Source organism: Artemia franciscana, chromosome 2 (genome assembly GCF_032884065.1).
Source record: "Artemia franciscana chromosome 2, ASM3288406v1, whole genome shotgun sequence".
In the NCBI taxonomy this organism is placed as follows: Eukaryota; Metazoa; Arthropoda; class Branchiopoda; order Anostraca; family Artemiidae; genus Artemia; species Artemia franciscana.
In genome coordinates, this window is record NC_088864.1 from 36,982,269 (window position 1) to 37,001,792 (window position 19,524).

The window sequence follows — 19,524 nt, forward strand, 5'->3', positions numbered from 1 at the left end:
GCACAAGAATCTAAACAAGATTAAAAATGCATCTACAAGAGGTTCCAGTGGCAATTCAAAAGGCGCTAAACTATAAAACATGAATTTTATATGGGGGGGGGGGCTGAATATTGTTATAAGTTCAAATCTGAAAAAAATTCATTTAGTCCCTTTAAATTACCACAATCAAGTAGCATCCATGGCACTAACTGGACGCCGGAAGTTGTTTTGATGTAAATACTGTACACTGAAAAATTAACTTATGAGAAAGATCCCCTCGTTATTGCACTGCTGTGCCCCATAGTTAGCTTTATGGTTCGATTTATAATAGATATGGCAATAAAAATATTAAAGTCAGAACATAAACGCTTCTATATTTACACAGACCCTAAGTACAACACATTTATGTATGGAATTTGAAAGTACGATCTCTGTAGGAAACCTTGCCACTGCTCAAGATGCTCTCCTTTCTCTCCTGAAAAAGAATATATTTAGTTCAAACCATATAGACAAGAGCTATCTTTTACATGACTTCTGTTTAATAACATAAGTATTCAATTGTATAGGGCGTCATAATATTCAGATTTTTGTTTTGTATGACCTTTATACTTATTAATCGCAGCCTGCTCAGGAGCCAGTTAATAAGGGTTATACCATCTTGTAGACTCACTTGGGTGTTGATGACTGTATAAACAATTGGAATTGATGGCAACTATAAACTGTTCCTTGACAAGTTACACATATAAAATGTTTGAACTGTTGGATTATTTCATATTGCTCAGGAGCTACCCAATTAAAACTTTAATAGCTTGTCCAACACCCCTTTGTTTAATGCCTTTCTAAATACATAAATAAATGGTGCAGCGATTTTTTCTAAAAAGTTTTTCCACAAGTTAATATACCCGATCCAAATCGGCTGCCCAAATTGAATGATGATCGTAGTAAATTAAAGGGGCTCTCTCGAACAAGACTTTCGAGTTCAAGCGTCATTCTTGTGAGTTGGGAGTGACTGAGGGGTAACGAGATCAATTCCTTGTCTTTTTGGCGGGGAATTCCATTCTCAATAAAAAAAAAATTCTGAAATAGTCAAAATTGTTATTCCAATGAGAAATGACAAAATAAACAAAAGCTATGATTCTAAAGGCAAATTGAAAACCTCAACATGATATTGAAAACCAACAGAAATCAAAATTCCAAAGAAAACTTATGTTTTTCTTTGAAAATAGAAAATATTTAAACTCCAAGCAAACACAAAGTATCATCTTTATGAGGATCTGACACCCACCAATCACTACTCTTCATCAATCACTAAAGTTTAAACATGTGTCACTAATGCTTCACAAAGGAATACTTTAATACATTACCAATGCCTAAAAATTTCTGTTACTTATTTCCAATGCCACGACAATCAAAGGGTTAATTCATTCGCATTGCCATTACATGACGAAATGTTTCGGTTCAAGAGTTTTGAGACGTAATAGGAAAATGAAGCACTCGCAATTACCAACTTGGTATATTTTTTCATTCTAAAATGTTGTAAACATACAGGATTGGTTGGTTTTGACTTTCAATGGTACTTTTCGCTTTAATAAAAAAACTTTTTATTTTTGATAATAAAAGGGGGTTAAGTTTTAGTGGAACACACTGTCGTACAATCGAAAATGTCGTAACTTAAAAACGCAATCAAAGGTTGAGACTTATCCATTATATTTTAGATTCCAACTAAATTTTTCCCAAATCATTCATGAAAGTGTGCCCCATCTGAAGCATAAATGACATTGTTGACACTCCATGACACGGATACTCTAGCACAGAGAGCAATGCCGTTATATTCCTTTTTAAGTTCAGCTTAATTTTTAATTGTAATTCCTGTTTCTTTTAGATTTCGTTTCTTCCTTCGTAGCAATTATGCTCGTTTTGAGTTTTCAATTCTCGCTTTCCTTGACATGGAAAACTTGTGTCATTTCTTTCTCCTTCCTGATTAATTTAAAAAATGATGTACTACTACAACTAACAGCTGAACGCAGCACCAAGCCGCCTGAGGCCAACATAGCTAAGCACGCTTTTCCTGATCGCTCTTCATACTTTCCCAAGAAGTTCCCATTTCTCTTAAATCTTTCCTTACGGTATAATGTAATGCGAACTCAAAACTATAATAATTAAAAAATAGAAATTTGAAAAGGGCATACTCAGATTTTAAGGAATCTCTGGTTTCAGTTATTCAGCCTTGTTTCACTCCATCTTCTTCTCATGAACACTATCTAGTAAAGTATTCATTGTTACAATCTGTAGTTCATCGCAGATTATCTTCCGAGTATCTAAAAGTAACGGCGTGTTCTCTTCCTCACTCTCTCTTGGAATGATTTAGTTCTGTTTTGCCTCACCCTTCACAATATTTTGGAATAGTAACACTGCTTGTTTCAATGATCATTTGTCAAAAATCATAGTATAGTAAAATTGATTAAAGAGATTTTGATTTCGCACGTCTACATTACATTACTAGAATCAGATTTGTAATCATACCGAGAATACCTTACAAATGTGTTTATAAGTGTTTTGATTTTGGAAAATTATACTCCAATCTTAGTTTTTTAATGCCTATTTTTGCGATTTAGGTATGGCACGCGGGATCAACCATCTCAGTTTGGTCTTCTGCCATACTGATTGAAAATCCCTCCATTATGATTTCCACAAGATGAAACATATCTACCTTTCCATTAGAATATGTTTGTAAAGCATCTTTCTTATGTAGGCTATTTGCAAGGGACTTTACGCCTCAAGCTGCACTTATCCTATTGCTCATAAGACACAATTTTGAGACCAATAGCCCATTCTGATTAAAATGGCTGTCTAAGAATTTTGATCCAATGCCACTTGGGATTGGGGGGAAGAGGATCGGACGTTGGGGGGGAATACGAAGTTGCCCTTCAGTTGGAATTGGTTCATGAAAAAAGCCGAAGAGTTGTGATCGAATGTGCCTTACTGCAACTTTCTACGAGCGATCTGTTCTATACAGTGACTCACTGGGAAAAATGTACTTCAAAGACATGTCATTCTTCTCTAAGTCAGCACTATTGCGTCTACTATCCTTATTCTTAACTTCTACTGGTAGTACAATGTCAGGTTGAATGGTTCTCGACTAGTTGAAATGTTTTCCTTCTGTGATAATTCGACTGATATCTTAAAAATGGACCACTCATGAATTTTTGGCACAATTGCATGAAGTTTGATATTTATTCCGTTTCTTATGACGCAACTCTTGCCTTTACATCATACAATATGTGTGTTATTTCGAAACCCCGCTAGTCCATAGAAGGAAATAGAATGGATGAAAACTGATGTTTCTATGTCTTCAAAAGTACAGCTTAAAACCAAATAAAAATATGCTTGTAATACTCTAGAAAACGGCCAAAGATTACGAACCCTTTTCACACTTGAATTTAATTTGCTTTTTTCCAATAACATTCTATTCTTTTTATAATTTTCACTTGCTACTGTTTTCACTACACAATTAGTATACTATTATTCTATAATCAAAATTATGCCAAGCAAAAGGAGAAATACTACTACTAACAACACATTGTGGCACCAAGCCCCATGAGGTCAACGCTGCTATGAACGCTCCTCCTCGACCCTATTTATTGCAAAAATCATGCTGTATTCCCTACCATGAAGCTCAACTTTCGTTTAAACCTTGTGACCTCTTCCTACCCTATTCAGGGCGGACCTGTTATTCACGTGGCTTGAGATAGATAGCCAAAAAGCACAATTTTTGGCAATCTACAATCAGTCATCTCTAAAACGTGGCTGAGCAATCTCAGCCTTTCTTTCATTTTAGCCCTAGAGAGTGGGATCAAACTAGAATTTTGGTACAACTTATTGTTTTATATACGGTCAGTCAAACATTTGCCAATAGCACATTCTTAGACATTTCCTCTGCAAAACATCTAGTACACTTATTTCCCTCAACATTTTGAAGCACTAACGTTTCAGCGCCATAAGCTAATCACCCACAGTCATTCCAGTGACTTCCAATATTCTAATCATAGTTCGGTGATATATCTTGCAATTATTCCATATTTTTTCCAACTGCGACAATAAGCTATGCAACTTGGCTATTTTATTTCTTATATTTTCAGTGCATCCGCCTTCTTTATTAATAGTGTGCCCCAATAAAGGGCGAATAAATTATCATTTTCATTATTTTGAGGCTATTAGGATTAAAATGAAGAGGAAAAAAACCCAGCTACATTTGAGGGTCAGAGAGCCTCTGACAATCACACAGGCAAGGTATGCTAGTAGTTTCTTTTGGTATACACAATGCACAATATTGAATTTAATATTGTAGAGTACCATGATGCCCTATTTGCTGTGCAAACTGCCTTGTTATGTTGATGCTACTGAGCAGTGTTTTGATTTTCGTTTGGCAACGTTTAACCAGCTACACACATAAACTTCCTTTTCGTTGCTTTAGCGTTTATTGGCATCAGATTGTGGAGCCATTATGTGCCCCTCCCTTACGCCTTTTATTCCCAACACAACAGAAGCTGTATGGGCCTCATGATTCTAGCTGGGCTATTCTTTTTGCATTTCGCTGGTCCTTTTTTTCTTCTGGGCTATTTTTTTTACAGTCATTTGGCTTGAATACAACTAATGAATTGAATACAAAATTATAAGTAAATATGTAGGAGAATTAGTTTCAAATGCTTTTCTTTTATCTTTTTCTTCTTTTTGCAAAACTTACATACTTTAGTAGACACGATTCACAAACATGCAGACTAAAGATTTGGCAAATTCTGAAATACAATGCTATATAAACTCCAATCCTTAATGTCAAAATTTCCAATGTTAGGCAAGGTTTCTTTATGAGTACATAGAATATACATCTCAGCTTGCTAAAATACCAATGGGGTACCTACTTTCCCCCTAATCCTGGGCAAAAAAATCTTATATAACAAAGGAAGCATAATTTCACCCTGGGCTAGGCTAAAAGCAAGCCTGAAAGAAAAATCAATTTACCAGACGCTTATCCATAAAATACACAACGCTCCATATTGGTATTATGTAAACACCAAAAAGGAAGAGTAAACTTCTGCGACTAGTTGGCTTAAACCGCTCATAGGATGTGGCACGCATAGCCATGAATCGCTGAACTGCTGGGTCAAACTAAATAAAAAAAAGAGATGAGATGAGCATCTTTTCACCAGTAAACAGTAAAATATTAACAACATATAAAGCTCTTATTTCTAATTCAATTTTTGTTTGCTGCTAACATGATGTATAGTGTTACCTAAATATGAAGTGAGTTCCTCATCTGCACCTGCCCTTTATGATAAAGTTTAACTTTTGTGCAAATATACTATGCTTTGAAAGCGAAAATCGTCTCTTAAAAAGGGTAACCCTAAGATTTTTTAAGTGGAGAACAAAAATTACAAAATGATTTTCCAGGCTACGGTGTACATTTTTTGGGAAGAAGGGGAGACTTCATACTTATAATTAAGAATATTTTCAGCCATCTTGTAGCATCAAGTTAATGTGATCTTTTACCTCATGGTAAAAATATTTCTCAAACAATAGGGGAGTTATTCCCGCTTAGCATATATCAGAAGGGTCTCTCACAAAAGTAGAAAAATCTGGCCACAAAAATGCACTTTAGTGTACTAGCACCCTCTGTAAACACAAAAAGACCCATGAACTTTTCCCCTTCTCGCAATAACCGTTGTGTAATAATGCAATGCTGTAATAATGCAATCGCTGCCTAGCAGCCCTTCATTCTATTCATTGTTGTATATATTTAGGGACGGATGCAACGCTATCAGACCAAATGACCTATGAAACCAATAGGATATGTATATAACTTTCTGATGGTTCTAAGCCAATTGACTATCTTGGAACTTTTGGTCTTAGTTGAGCCAGAATTTCTTTTCTGCTCCATCAAATGGCAGAAATCAACTTTTCATAGCTAGGATCTGAAACCTGTAGGATATATGCATAGCCTCTCAATAATTGATGAAATCAAATCAAAATTCAGAATATAAAAGAAAAACGCTCATGCCAGCTGGAAGGAGGATGGATTGTTCCCAGGGACCAGAAATTGATTTAAATAAAATGCAAATAAGCTCTATATAAATTCACCAATCCTGGTAAGGGCCTAATTTAAGTCGCATAAACAAAAACATTTCTTTCTTAGCAACCAAGAGTTGAAAACTTGTATTACATGAATTCAAGAAATATAGTAATGTATAAACGAACACTTCATTTTTTACAAATTCACTTGAAACTTACTTTTGCTCCAGTGTTGTTAATACCTTCAGGATGATAAATTTCTCTTTGGTATTGTAATTTCAAAGCATCTCTAATCCTCTTTCTTTCTTGGGCCAATACAGACTCAGCAGACATATTTAGACCTTCTAAAATAAGGAAGTATGTTTCTTTTATCTTTAGAGTTCAAAAATACATCATAAAATTGCAATAAAAAAACGAAGTGAAAAGATCTTTCTTGATTTCTGATCCCATCCCTAATTCTTATTTTCTTCTTGAAGGGTAAGATAATAAAAAGTTTTGGCTTTTCAATTAATAAAATAAACAATTAAGGAATAACCAAGGCAAGTACATCAGACTAGAGTGGTAATTTTTGCCAAAATCTGTGCCATTTTGTTCGCAAACCTTTTAGTTTATGCCACTTTGTTTTGTTTTTCAGTAAAAAAGTAAACAGCAATCTTCTCTTAGTATTGGCAATATTTATAATTGCAAAATCAGGATATAAAAATGCTTTAAGTCCTTAAAAACTTCTATGAAGACACATATACGTCAAATGAACTTCTTACACATTTTTTTTTTCAATTCTCAAGTTGGAATGTGATAGAATAATTACTGCGAAAAATACCTAATTGATTTTCAGGAATTGTTAAATTAAAAACAGTTCCTGACACAATAATTGGACCATTTGACTATTTTTATTCCTCCATAAATAAAACATTTTCTCTTACTTTTTTTTAATTGGACTAAATACCAAAGGGAGCCAGCCTAGAATTTTGAAAAACTTGGTGCCAAGATAAACACACATTCAGATGAAGCTGAAAACAAGCACGAAAACGGTAAGGAAGGAAGGGAAATTGTTCAGACGTGCCACTTCTAAAGAACAGTTGCAAAACTTTTAAACATAGAAAATATTGCTAGCTGACAAAGGAGCAGTCTTTTCAATTGCTATTTCTAGATTTAGTACTGTTATTGGGACCTATCATACAGATATGTACAATAGCACTCAGATAATTAGGCTTAGGATGATGACAGTAGCATGTTTTATTTAATTTGAATTTCATGCTTCAGAATCCCTTTGAATCCCATTTCGTTTTAAGCATACAGTAAAAAAAAAAAAAAACTAATTTTGGAAAACTTGTCAATTTGTATCTTAAAAGTGGACTAGCGTATTGCAAAGATATCAATCTGATGATCATACTGAGTTGTAAGCTGTGCACATAGGATGACATTGCTGCTCTTACTCAATTGAAAAAGTTGAAAATTTAAAAGAAAATATGAAAAACATGCACAACATAAAATAAACTATAGGTAGAGGCTAGGGGCTCGTTCCTCAAAAAAGTCTGAGTCTACCTGTAGAGGCATACGTTTTTTTTATTACAGGCTTCACGGCTTCACAGACTTCACGACTTCACAGGCTTCAAGACACAGACGATGATTTGCCGCTAGTCCTGGTAATTACCTTATTTTCCAACTCTGAGGTATTTGTTGTACCTTTTCTTGAACGCGACAAGGGAAGGATTTTCTGGGATTACCTCTGCCAACAATCTATTCCACGTGAGAACCGATCGTCAGGAAACTCGTTTCAGATATTCTTGGCGGGGAGTACCCTGCTGAAGATAGTCCTAACGAGCTGTACTTCGGCGAGTTGATTGTAAAGGCTTTGCCCTATCAGGAACGAACTTCGATAGCTCCTCTGATTGAGGGTTATACATGTACTTGTAGAAAACCAACATGGACGCCACGTTGAGGTGTTCTCGGGTCAACTGTGTGGTTTTAGCTTTCGAGTTTTCAGAGGTTGCTACATGAATTGCTTTATTTTGAATTTGTTGGAGTGGAGCGATATGACTTTTTAATGCACCAGCGAAAAGAGGGCATGCATATTCCATGACAGGTTTGATGTACGAAATGAAAAGTGGCAGAACAGACTCATCAGGGAGAAGACCTTTGCATCTTAGGATAACCCCTAAATTCTTGGAGCAAGAGGATCTAATTTTACTGAGATGCTCAGTCCATGACATATCCGAAGAGAAATTAAATCCAAGTAGGCGCAGTGTGTCAAATCGCGTTATTGCCTCTCCTTTGAAGACGGAATCAGGATGAACCATCATATTACACGCCTTAGAATGTAGGAGCTCTTTCGTTTCCGATGCGTTAAAACTTACAAGCCATACATCTGCCCACGCCTCAATTCTCTCAATGTCAGCCTGAAGATCCTTGTGGGGTTTGCTGGAATCTTCGTCTTTTGCAATTAATGTTTCTTTTGTCGTTTCATCAGCTAAGTGGTGAGGTTTTTTGATAATGTTGTTCCCTAGGTCATTTATGAACACCAATAAAAGAGTTGGCCCAAGAATACTTCCTTGGGGTATTCCTGATAAGACTGAGTGTTCTTTTGCTGGAGCCGTCGAGGACAACTTGCAATGATTGTTGACGAAAAAAATCAGCAAGCACCTCAAATAGTTGACCATCAATTCCAAAGGCTTTCAGCTTAAAAAAGAAATCCCTTGTGTTGTACATGGTCAAAGGCTTTTGTGATGTCAAAGGAGAGGATTGTTCGAATTTTCTCGAATTGTTCGAATTTAAAAAACATGCTTTTGCAAATTTTTAAGCTATGCTTTAGAGTTAAGGTATCAAGTTTTTAGCAAGGGATAATATAGCGTTCCCAGGATAGAAAATATGTAAATTTTTTGATAAAAACGAGTGTTCCTGTAGCTTATCATTGTTAGAAACTGGATTAGAACTACTTAAGATAGGGACGAAACAACAAGCTGTCAAAAGAAAGTAAAGGTGACATTAAAACTCAAAACAAAAATGAATTGTGTCAAATTCCCCTCCGTCTTTAATATGACGTTCAGGGTTTTCCAGGGAGTTTACATCTAGAAATCAGTTAGCTGTTATAGCGTTCCCAATTAAATGAATTTTCATTCATATAATTCTAATTTTGCTATTCTTTTTTCCAGCCTTTTAATTTTTTACTTTTTGTTTTTATTTGTCCTGTTTTTTGTTTATAAACCCCAAAATTCGAATTTGGTCTTTCAAGGATTGTGATGTCAATTTCAAAAAAATAAATATCTTATTCTAAAAATGTTCAAAATTCAATGGTTTAGACAACGTCTTTTGGGACACCACTTTTCTTTGGGGAGGGGTAAAAATTAAAAAAAAACACATCACAAATTTATTTATAAATATTTTGTTGTGTTTTTAGGAATCGGGCAAAAGTTTTGGGGGCTTCAAAGAAAGAAAGAGTGAATTGCACATGGATTTTATTCAAAATAATTTCAGGATCCTGTAGTTGACCAGGCTAATTGATCAACTATAAGGAAAAGATGGGCACATTTTGATTACTGTGCTTTTTTGCTCGTTCTAGTTGGTTTATTTCTTTCTTTTATTTGCATATATCTATATATTTTAGTTTCTGTGTTATTTGCATATTCTGTTCTTTTTTTTTATTTGTTGTGTTATTTGTTATTTTGTGTCTTTTTATTCGTTTATTTTTTATAAACGTCATTTGTTCTTACGTTTACAACTACTGTGGTTTCAAATCCCACACCATGTTTTGCCGCTATAGGACCCAGATTTTGTCCTGGCAACTGTTAGTGTTAAGACTAACAATGTTAGTCTAATTGGCTCTAGCTTGACGTGCAACTTTAACAGATTCGTTTCGAGTGCTAATAAAAGCAGCCTGGTCCTCGCTGGATTCCTTCAAACGCCATTTCTTGTAAGCCTTTTTTCTGGCACTGGTTGCCTTTTTACAGCCAGCATTGAACCATGGCTTATCTCGAGATCAGGCTTTTACTGTTTTTGATGGGAGGAATTGCTCATCGTTTTGTTGTCTTTACTGGCTGGGGGTCACCTTTGTTTTTTTTTTTTTTTTCTTAAGCACTAGGGTGGCACTTAGGTTGAATTCGAATACGGCTTATTATGACATTATTGAAGAAAAGTTCCTCTATATACAAAAATAAGTTGTTTGTGTGTCGACTGACGTCATGTTTGTCGACTGTCGACTGACATCATTATAAGGATTGAGCATTATGCCATCATGAAGTTGTTTCGAGTTGTATGTATGCATGTTTGTTTGTTTGTGGGTTTGCATATGACGTCATTATAAATATAAAAGGCTTTGTATATGACGTCATTATAAGATGACGCTGAAGACCGGGACACCGGGACACAAATGACGACCGGGACACAGGGAATATAAATGACGACCGGACGCTCAAAGAGAAATTACAGACCGGGACACAAATGACGACCGAGACACCGGGAATATAAATAACGACCAGGACACTCAAAGAGAAATTACAGACTGGGACCCCGGGACACAAATGACGACCGGGACACAGGGAATATAAATAACCACCGGGACACAGGGACACACTGCCGACCGGGACACCGGAACACAAATGACGACCGGGACACCAGAACACAAATGACGACCGGGACACAAGGAATATAAATGACGACAAGGACACTCAAAGAGAAATTACAGACCGGGAAACAAATGACGACCAGGACACTGGGAATATAAATGACGACCAGGACACTCAAAGAGAAATTACAGACCGGGACACAAATGACGACCAGGACACGGGGAATATAAATGATGACTGGGACACACAAAGGGAAATTACAGACTGGGACACCGGGACACAGGGAATATAAATGACGACCAGGACACACTGCAGACCGGGACACCGGGACACAAATGACGACTGGGACACAGGGAATATAAATGACGACCGGGACACAGGGACAAAACTACAACGGAGACGCCGGGGGGCACAGGGGGATATATAAATGACAACGGGGACACAGGGAATGTTCGATTAGCAATCACCATCAACAAAATCATTAGAAAAATGCGGTATAGATCTGAATACGGATTGTTTTTCCCATGGACAATTATATGTTGCATGTTCAAGAGTCGGTAAACCTGACAATCTATTTATATGCACAGACAATGGGAGAGCAAAGAATGTTGTATATTCGCAAGTTTTACGTAGTTAAAAACATATATATATATATATATATATATATATATATATATATATATATATATATATATATATATATATATATATATATATATATATATATATATATATATATATATATATATATATATATATATATATATATATATATATATATATATATATATATATATATACATATATATATATATATATATATATATATATATATATATATATATATATATATATATATATATATATATATATATATATATATTCACAGGTGGGACACAGGGACACAACTACAATGGCACGCAACAACTTCAGCGCGCGGGGGGGGGGGCGCGGAGCCCCCTCACCAACTAGGTGTTGGTGCGTTACACCAACAGCTAGTATCTTATAGTTAAGTGAAAATCGTCTTGAAGTTCCTTGTAAAAAATTCCAAAAATAATCATAGATGCTGCTAGCAATGAAAACGAGTAGGGCTGAATAAAGTATTGTTGAAAATTAGTTATTTCTTCTTTAAAGTTTCTAGCTAAACGAAAATCACTGGAAATTACCGCGAAGATCATTACGAACGTTCGCCACTTAGATGGCGTTTAGGTTGAATTCGAAAAGGGTTAATTAATATGTTATTAAAGATTATATTATTAATTTACTTCAGAACTTAGGGCTTAATGAAGCTCACTTTCAATAGCATAATAACAACAGATATGTAGGGTACCTCCATAGGAGGCACAGACCAGGGGGGACCTTGTCTCTGCGGGTCCATAACAGAACCTGGGGCACCCTTGCCCAGGGCCATAAATACAAGTGGAGGAGGAAGAAGGCCCCTCAAATGTACACTCAACAGTGCCACAAGCATGTCCATACGTCCCAAGACTTACACACCTTCTCCCAGCAATGGGTTAAATTGCTCGGTGACGCAAAACACCATCATGGGGAAGATCCAGATCTATGGACAAAGGTCTCTGCAAAGGAAGGGGTACCTGTAAGACTGGAGACCTTGTGGTCAACTCTAAGCCCACTTGAGTGGCACCTCTCAAGGAAATTATAGCCTTGTAAATGATACAGCATTTGCATGGGATTCTGGTTAATGGATAATTCTTCTGGGCTTGGTCTGTTTTGATGGATGTTTCCAGGCTAAAAAACCTCTTCCTAGCTAATTTATCTACTATGGGCTGCCTCTCCACAGTAGCATAATATTTGTAGGCCTCAATATATAATGAGTCAAAGGTAATATACTTAGGACTGTCTGTGCAGCATTTCGACTCTTGTTGATAGAAGAGCATCACCAAGAGCTGAAAACATGGTGTGACGAAGATGGGCCCAGGGTTGCAAAACCCTCCAATCATACTGGAGGTCCCAGGGACTCCTTGCTGCCTGGTTGTAAGCCGACTTAAGCGCTTCAATGTAGACTTGAGAAGATATGTTGATCCCCATCCTGGATTGGTATCAGGTATCACTGCTTTTCCTGAGGCCAAAATAATTTCAATGGTTTAAAGAACATGAATATTTGAACACGAAATACTACATTGTTAAACAATGACTATTGTATTGACATTTTGACTGACGAATTCAGACGGTTCGTACTGGACTTATTACGAGTTTCAGAAACCCATTTCCCATGGGTAGGAAGCAAGAAAATAGATGATGTAGATATAGATGATATAGTAGGGCTCATGATGAACAAGGAAGATGCTAAGTCTTATTTAGGCTAGGACAGTATTAACAATACAATACTAATGGCTCATTTTATGACTAAAAAGTTCAGAGCATCTGTTACATTAGTATATGCCCCTGGTGCGCCAACTAACAGAGATACTAGTGACTCAGATGAATTTTACTTACAGTAATTACAGCTAGAAATATGATGTTTTTGATAGGAGATTTCAATGCACAAGTCAGTAGAAATAGGGATAGATGGTATCCTAGTCTAGGTAAATTTGGTATAGGAAAAGAAGACAGTAATGGCAGACTTTTGCACTTTTCTAGTTATAACAATCTAGTTATAACAAATATGGAGTTTGGTCATATAAGAGGCCCAAAGTTGACATGGTACATCTGTGATGGTAAGACAGCAAATATTATTGATCATGTTATAGTAAACCAAAGACTGGCAGTATCAATACAAGATACTAAGGTGTATAGAAGTGCTGTCATTGATGTTGAAAGTAAAGATCACCATCTAGTAGCGTCTAGGGTTAATTTAAAGCTGTAATTTCATAAGAGTAACTACTTACCTGGAAGTTATGATGTTGGTATACTCCAGGATGAGAATTTGAGAGAAACATTTAAGGAACAGTTGAATGCTAAACTTGAGATTTTAAAATTTGACAATGTGGAAGAGGGTTGGAATAATTAAAAAAACAATTTGTGAAGTTGCTGATGGTGTTTAAGGGAAGAAAGTTAAGACGACAGCTAGGAATATTAGTGAAAAGGCTTTATGTTTAACAGAAAGGAGAAGGGGTTTGTACAAGAATTATCTGAGTGATAGATCATATGAAAACAAAAGGAATTTGGAGGAGGCATTAAAATATGAACTAAGGAGGAGTGAAGTGGAGGCCATGGATAAAATTCCCGACGATCTGGAAGATACAGCTAGACGGCCTAATAGTAAAATTTTGTACTGGCATGTTAAGAAATTGAGAGGGAGTAACCAATCCAGATTTGTCCCAGTTGAACATAAGAACAAGGCGCAATTAATGATAAGAAAAGAGTTAAAGACGGATGGGCAGAACATTTTGAAAATCTGCTATTCAGATCTCCTTCCAGTTTACTGTGGTGTGCCCCAGGCTATCCTCCTTGGCCTGCTCCTGTTGCTGATTATGATAAGTGGACTTGCTACTTAACAACCTGACTACTGGAAATTTGTTGACAGCATGTCCTTACTGGAAAAATGATGGACAAAATTTGAAGAGCTCAGTCATGGAAGATATTTCCAGTGATGCTGCACAGGCTGACATGACTGTGAATGCCAAAAACTCAAATATAATGACTATCATTTTCTTAAAGAGTACATCTTCATTCAAGCAACCAATACCTTCAGAGATGCCATCCAGCAGTGCAAACTCCTTGGTATCACTATTTTGAGCAATCTGAAGTATGAGGTCCATAGCTACTAACATCACAAAGCAAGCTAATTTGGCACTTTCTATGTTTAAATTTTTCTTCAAGTTGCTTGTATGACACTGTGTGTTTGTGTTTTTCCCTTTTTTTATTTGACAAGTTTTATCTGACTGTAATACCTGATGCAAAGCGCTAATTTGGCACCATATACTGTGAAAGTCAATTTAAAATAAAAGCTCTTTCTCTCTCTTTCTCTGTTTCTTTCTTTCTCTCTCTCTCTCAATGGACAGAAATTGCAATCACTATATGGCACTTGTCCAATGGGCAAGTACCATACAAACCTAGAGTGAAATGCAATAATTTCAAACAACATATAAAGAAAATATTTGTTTGCCACAGTTGATACTTGCAAGTTATAAACCTACTGTCTGCGTAATTTTCCAAGTCTATGAAATAGAGAATGAGCAGAGATACAGACTTAAAACAGCTTCCTCTAATAGAATTTGAGCTGTAACCTAGAATTTATCCTGAAAGTTTCATCTAGAGTTAACTGGGGTAAGTCTGATCCCTTATCAAGTGTTTTTTTTTTTTTTTTTTTTTTTTTTAAGCTTAATTTGATCCCAAAATTGTTTTGGAGCTGCTGCCACAATAAAACTATTTGATGTGGCTTTTGGTCATACTAGTAATATTTAAATATTACTAGTATTACATATTATTGTAGTATACATATTAAGTGTATTCTCAAAATTTTTGTCACTATGTGGTGTTTTGGGCAAGTTTTCTAATTAACTAATGGGATACATATCTTTAGAATCAGAAATTCATTCTGCATCCAAATACAACATTCATTTCTGCCAGAAATAAACTTTCACCTCAACCCACCAACTAATCTGTAAATGTAAACCATGAATTATATGTATGCAATGTATTTTCCATTATTTCGAAAAACTGTTAGATTAGTTTGAATAATGTAAGTCACTCTTTCAGTTCATTTCTGATGGAAGCACATATTATATTTGGATTCAGAATGATATTCTGATTCTAGAGTTATGTCTATTTCTTGGCTACTTCATTAGTGAGTTAATTTGAAACTTTACCCTGTTTTGAGCCCACTTAAAAACTCAAAATGGAATTTACCACAGAAAAAATTATTGAATGTGGAAAGAGCATAATAAAAGGTGTCAAGTTGTATATTCAATTTCTGTAAAATTTAGACAAGCTACTTCTTTCTATCTTGGAAAGTAGTTAGGTTAGGAGAATGAAAATTTCAGCTATAGATCTACAGATAAAACTTGTCCTGGAAAGGTATTTTTAAGTACTGATCTCTGCTCCTTGTAATTCCAGAGAACAATAACTTTTCATGACCTTAAAAAATCAAAGTTTTATAAAAATGAAACCTTCCAAAATAGATTTTCTGCTTAGATAAAGTACAAGAAAAGTATTTTAAGCTTTACAACTTTGCTCTATCCCAATGTACAAGGTTTCAAGGATCTGTGAACACATTTCCTAGATTTAGTAAAAACCTAATGATGCAGCTTACAATTTTACTTAAATAACAGGACTTGCATTTTCAGACTAAAACTAGAGAAAAAGAAACTGAAAATTAAGGTATAATGCTGTCTTGTCTAAAATTTCAATAGGTAGGATATGGACCTATAAAGTAGGCAAATTTGTAAGATATAGAGATCAGAAGAGGGTCAACATAGTAGCTTGGGAACACCTTCCTGGAGTATGTTTTTGCCCTTGGATTCATTACTGAAAATTTTATTTTCCTAACTTAACTAATTTCAAAGATAGCAGAAAGTAGCTTGTCTAGAATTTTATCTCTTTTTGTCCTGTGCCTCAATTTTTTTTGTATTTTTGTAATGATTGTAAAGATGTCCCTTATCTTTACTTTTCCTGCTTTTTCTGAGGTCTAGCAGGTGTAACTTCTAATTTCTAATGTTATTTACATATCATGAAATACTAAGAATAAGAGGCAAACTAAATATGTGTAAAGTGGGCATGGTTTTGAAGCAGAGGGAAAAGTTGGGGTTGTACAATACAAATGAAATTATATTTTAAATACTAATTATAGTCATTACTGGTAATTTCTGTATAGTAGGAAGTCAAAAGATAATTAAATAAGAGCTAAGAGCTTATATGGCACTTGAGACAAGGTCAGAAGAGCCAAGAGCTCATATGGTATGAGCTCTAGCAAAATTTTAGGAATTATTAGATTGATTTAAAAGGAAAATCACATGCTTAATGCCAGTTGGGATTTAAAATAATAGCTCTGAGTCACAAGGTCCTTCTAAATATCAAAATTCATTAAGATCCAATCACCCATTAGTAAGTAACAAATACCTAATTTTTTCAGAATTAACCACCACCACCCCAAATTCCCCAAAGAGAGTGGATCCATACCGGTTATGTCAATCACATATCTAGAACTTGTGTTTATTTTTCCCAACCAAGTTTCATCCTGATCCCTCCACTCTAAGCATTTTCCAAGATTTTAGGATCCTCCCCCTAACTCTCTCCAATGTCATCAAAGCTGGTCAGGATTTAAAATAAGAGCTCTAAGACACAATATCCTTCCAAACATCAAATTTCATTAAGACTTGATCACTCATTTGTAGGTTAAAAATACCTAATTTTTTCAATTTTTTTCTGATTTAACAATAACTGTTAGTTGATGCTTATGCTATACTTTTTGCTGATTGATTAAGCCTTGTTTGTTATGGTGTTTCATCATTGCAACCATATTTTTGCCAGAAATTGTGGTTAGTCAAGGGCAAGAATCTGTGGTGTTAAAAGTATAAAGGGAGGATATTTTAGTTTTTTGTCAGTTTTTTTTTTATTTTTTCAAATTACTGCATATAACTAGATTCTGATGACTGCATATTGTTTTTATGTCATTATTCATTCATATTGCCCAACCCCAACATTTCCCTCAGCTTTAAAACCTGGTCACTTTATGTATTTTTTTGTTACATTGAGGGGGGATTTTAGAAAGCTAAAAAGTGGACGCATTTCTGTAATAATGACAAAGAAACAATATGCAATCATCAGAATCTTGCTATATGCAGTAATATGTATTTTTGACTGCTTGTGATGAAACTAAAGCATTACTGAATGTAACATTTTAGCTGTATAGAGAAACATTGTAATTAATTCCTACTATCCCCTACATATTCAACATTTAATAGAAGCCACATGACATGTAAGCAGTTTGCCCATTAAACTGTACTTTTTTAGGAATCTACCCTACTGCCACCTAGACAATGAATCATCCCCCTTATTATAGCTGATATGCAATCACAGATCACCAAACATAGCTTAATTTTTTTACATATAAAGCAAATCAACTGGATCCAGTACTGCCATTGTGTGGCTTTACTTCTTTTGCAACTGGGGAGTTTAAAATATAGTTATTGATACTTCTAAATCAATTAGATTCTCAGAATGTTAAATTGATTACAAATTTGTTCTCTTTGGGGTAAATTTGTAGGTTGGTGACCTAAAATGGCAGAAGTCAATACTTTCCCCTGGCCTCATCTATATGGTCCTTTAATGATATGATCAAACCTGGGAAAAAACAAAACATATAAACATGCATTAACAATGTTCCTTCTGAAAAAGAAAAGCAAAATCCCCTATTTGAAGATTAGAGCTAGAAACCTCTATGGTAGGGTTTTCTGATATGATGTATCTAGTAAGATTTAAAATAACATTGCTTGCTTTTTTGGGGGTGTTTCTCCTTTTTTTTTATCAGGCAAATTTCATAGATTTTTGGCTTTGAGTGGGTTACACTAAACTGAAAGAATTTTATATATTAAGAATCAGCATAAGAAGCACATATTGCTGGTGTAGCAATTATCATAAAATTCTGTTGTTAGTTTTGGTGAATATTGGCAAAAAGTCACTTTTTACTTCCAGTTTGTTATCACTAACTAGCCTATTTGATAAGACTCTCTTATAACAAATTTTGTTCTGAACCAGTTCAATTTATTTAGTTGAATGGGAAAATACAAAGAAAGAGGGTCAATTTGACAGCTTGATGCTTAAGTTTTAAATTTTGCTTTTCTTTCACTATGTTGAGGGGGAACTATTTTGGATTTCAGCTCAAGGGGAAGAATTGTCCTCTCATGAAAGAGGTACATTTTACATGGCTGTTATAAATTCAAAACATGGTAGGACAAGTCTATATCTGTTATAATCAATCAAAGCAATAAATTTCTCTCTAATTTTGGTTTGAATTTGATTTTCTTTTAAGATTAAATGCATAATAATTAAGCACATTTTGATTAAATAAATTTATCCTTTTGCCAGGAATCCTTATTGTTCAAAATTTACTGTACTTTGTTTCATTTGGAAAACAATTTCATTGTTCTTTTTATTTGAGTTTTTTTCCTAGAAATATTTAAAATAAATTTATTCATGCACAAAAATATCCTGAAATATATTCCATTACCAAGCCAACACAGCTATTTTGGCATCTGCCACCCCCTGAAAAATTTTCCCCAGCATCCTTGAGCTTTAACCCCCCCCCCCCCACCACTAATGTGTAAATATATACCCTGAGCTGATAAAGGCTATATAGGGATGGGGTAAATTCACTTATGATACAAATTCATGTTAACTTTGGATTCTGGATGCAATTCTGACTGTAGATGTACATTTATTTCTTGGCTATATAAATAGTCTGTTGATATAAATCTTACCTTCCAAAACTAAGCACTGGGTAAGTACTGGGGGGTCTGATTCTAGCCTAGGCCTATTGAAGAAAGTTTGTCCAGAAAGCATATGCTTAGAAAATCGTGCATTAGCCAAGTTCAATAATAACTAAAAAGAAACAACAGATGCGTTAAACCAACTTTCAGAATCAATACGTTGTAGCAAATTAACCTCCCTTAGAACTGAAATTAGAAAAAAAATTTTTCAATAATATAGTGTACAGCAGTGTTGCCAGCAGCAGGAGAGTTTTATTATAAAATTGAACTCGGTAGAATCTTCGGAAAATATTCCCCAAGTGAGCGAAAAGCCCTATATATCTACTTTTTTCGAAAGCGAAAGAAAAGGAAGAGTTTTCTATTATCTTGGCAGTAAGAAATTACCATCGGCTGCTATGGCTTTTTGAGAAGAATAATATGATACTTCATGCTCAAACTGACTTCAGGAAACACCACTTCTCAACAGATCCTTTCATATTATTAACAAATGCAATAAATGAATCACTATAGAAAATAATGTCCTAATT

At 35.0% G+C, this 19,524-nt stretch overlaps 1 protein-coding gene across 3 annotated transcripts; it reads right to left on the minus strand.

Annotated features, from left to right (window-relative positions):
- Nucleotides 1-333: 333 nt before the first annotated feature.
- Nucleotides 334-19,254, minus strand: LOC136041063 (uncharacterized). Of its 3 annotated transcripts, none has more exons than XM_065725625.1 (4): nt 19,142-19,254; nt 6,265-6,389; nt 4,999-5,145; nt 334-454 (listed from the first exon to the last, which is right to left on the minus strand). In XM_065725625.1, the coding sequence occupies exons 2-4, from the start codon at nt 6,376-6,378 to the stop codon at nt 383-385; spliced, it is 333 nt and encodes a 110-aa protein (XP_065581697.1). In that variant the 5' UTR covers nt 6,379-6,389; nt 19,142-19,254; the 3' UTR covers nt 334-382. The 3 variants fall into 3 exon arrangements, with proteins under 3 accessions (XP_065581697.1, XP_065581701.1, XP_065581690.1); XM_065725629.1 differs by having other exon boundaries at nt 19,177-19,241; XM_065725618.1 differs by having other exon boundaries at nt 18,989-19,156.
- Nucleotides 19,255-19,524: the final 270 nt, after the last annotated feature.

Coding starts and splice junctions, on each gene's coding strand:
- LOC136041063 (XM_065725618.1), bottom strand. CDS start 19,070: ATGCTTTCTGGACAAACTTTCTTCAATAGGCCTAGGCTAGAATCAGAC. Junction 6,390..18,988: donor CCAGTGCTTAGTTTTGGAAG/GTAAGATTTATA, acceptor TCCTTATTTTAG/AAGGTCTAAATATGTCTGCT. Junction 5,146..6,264: donor TTAACAACACTGGAGCAAAA/GTAAGTTTCAAG, acceptor TTTTTTATTTAG/TTTGACCCAGCAGTTCAGCG.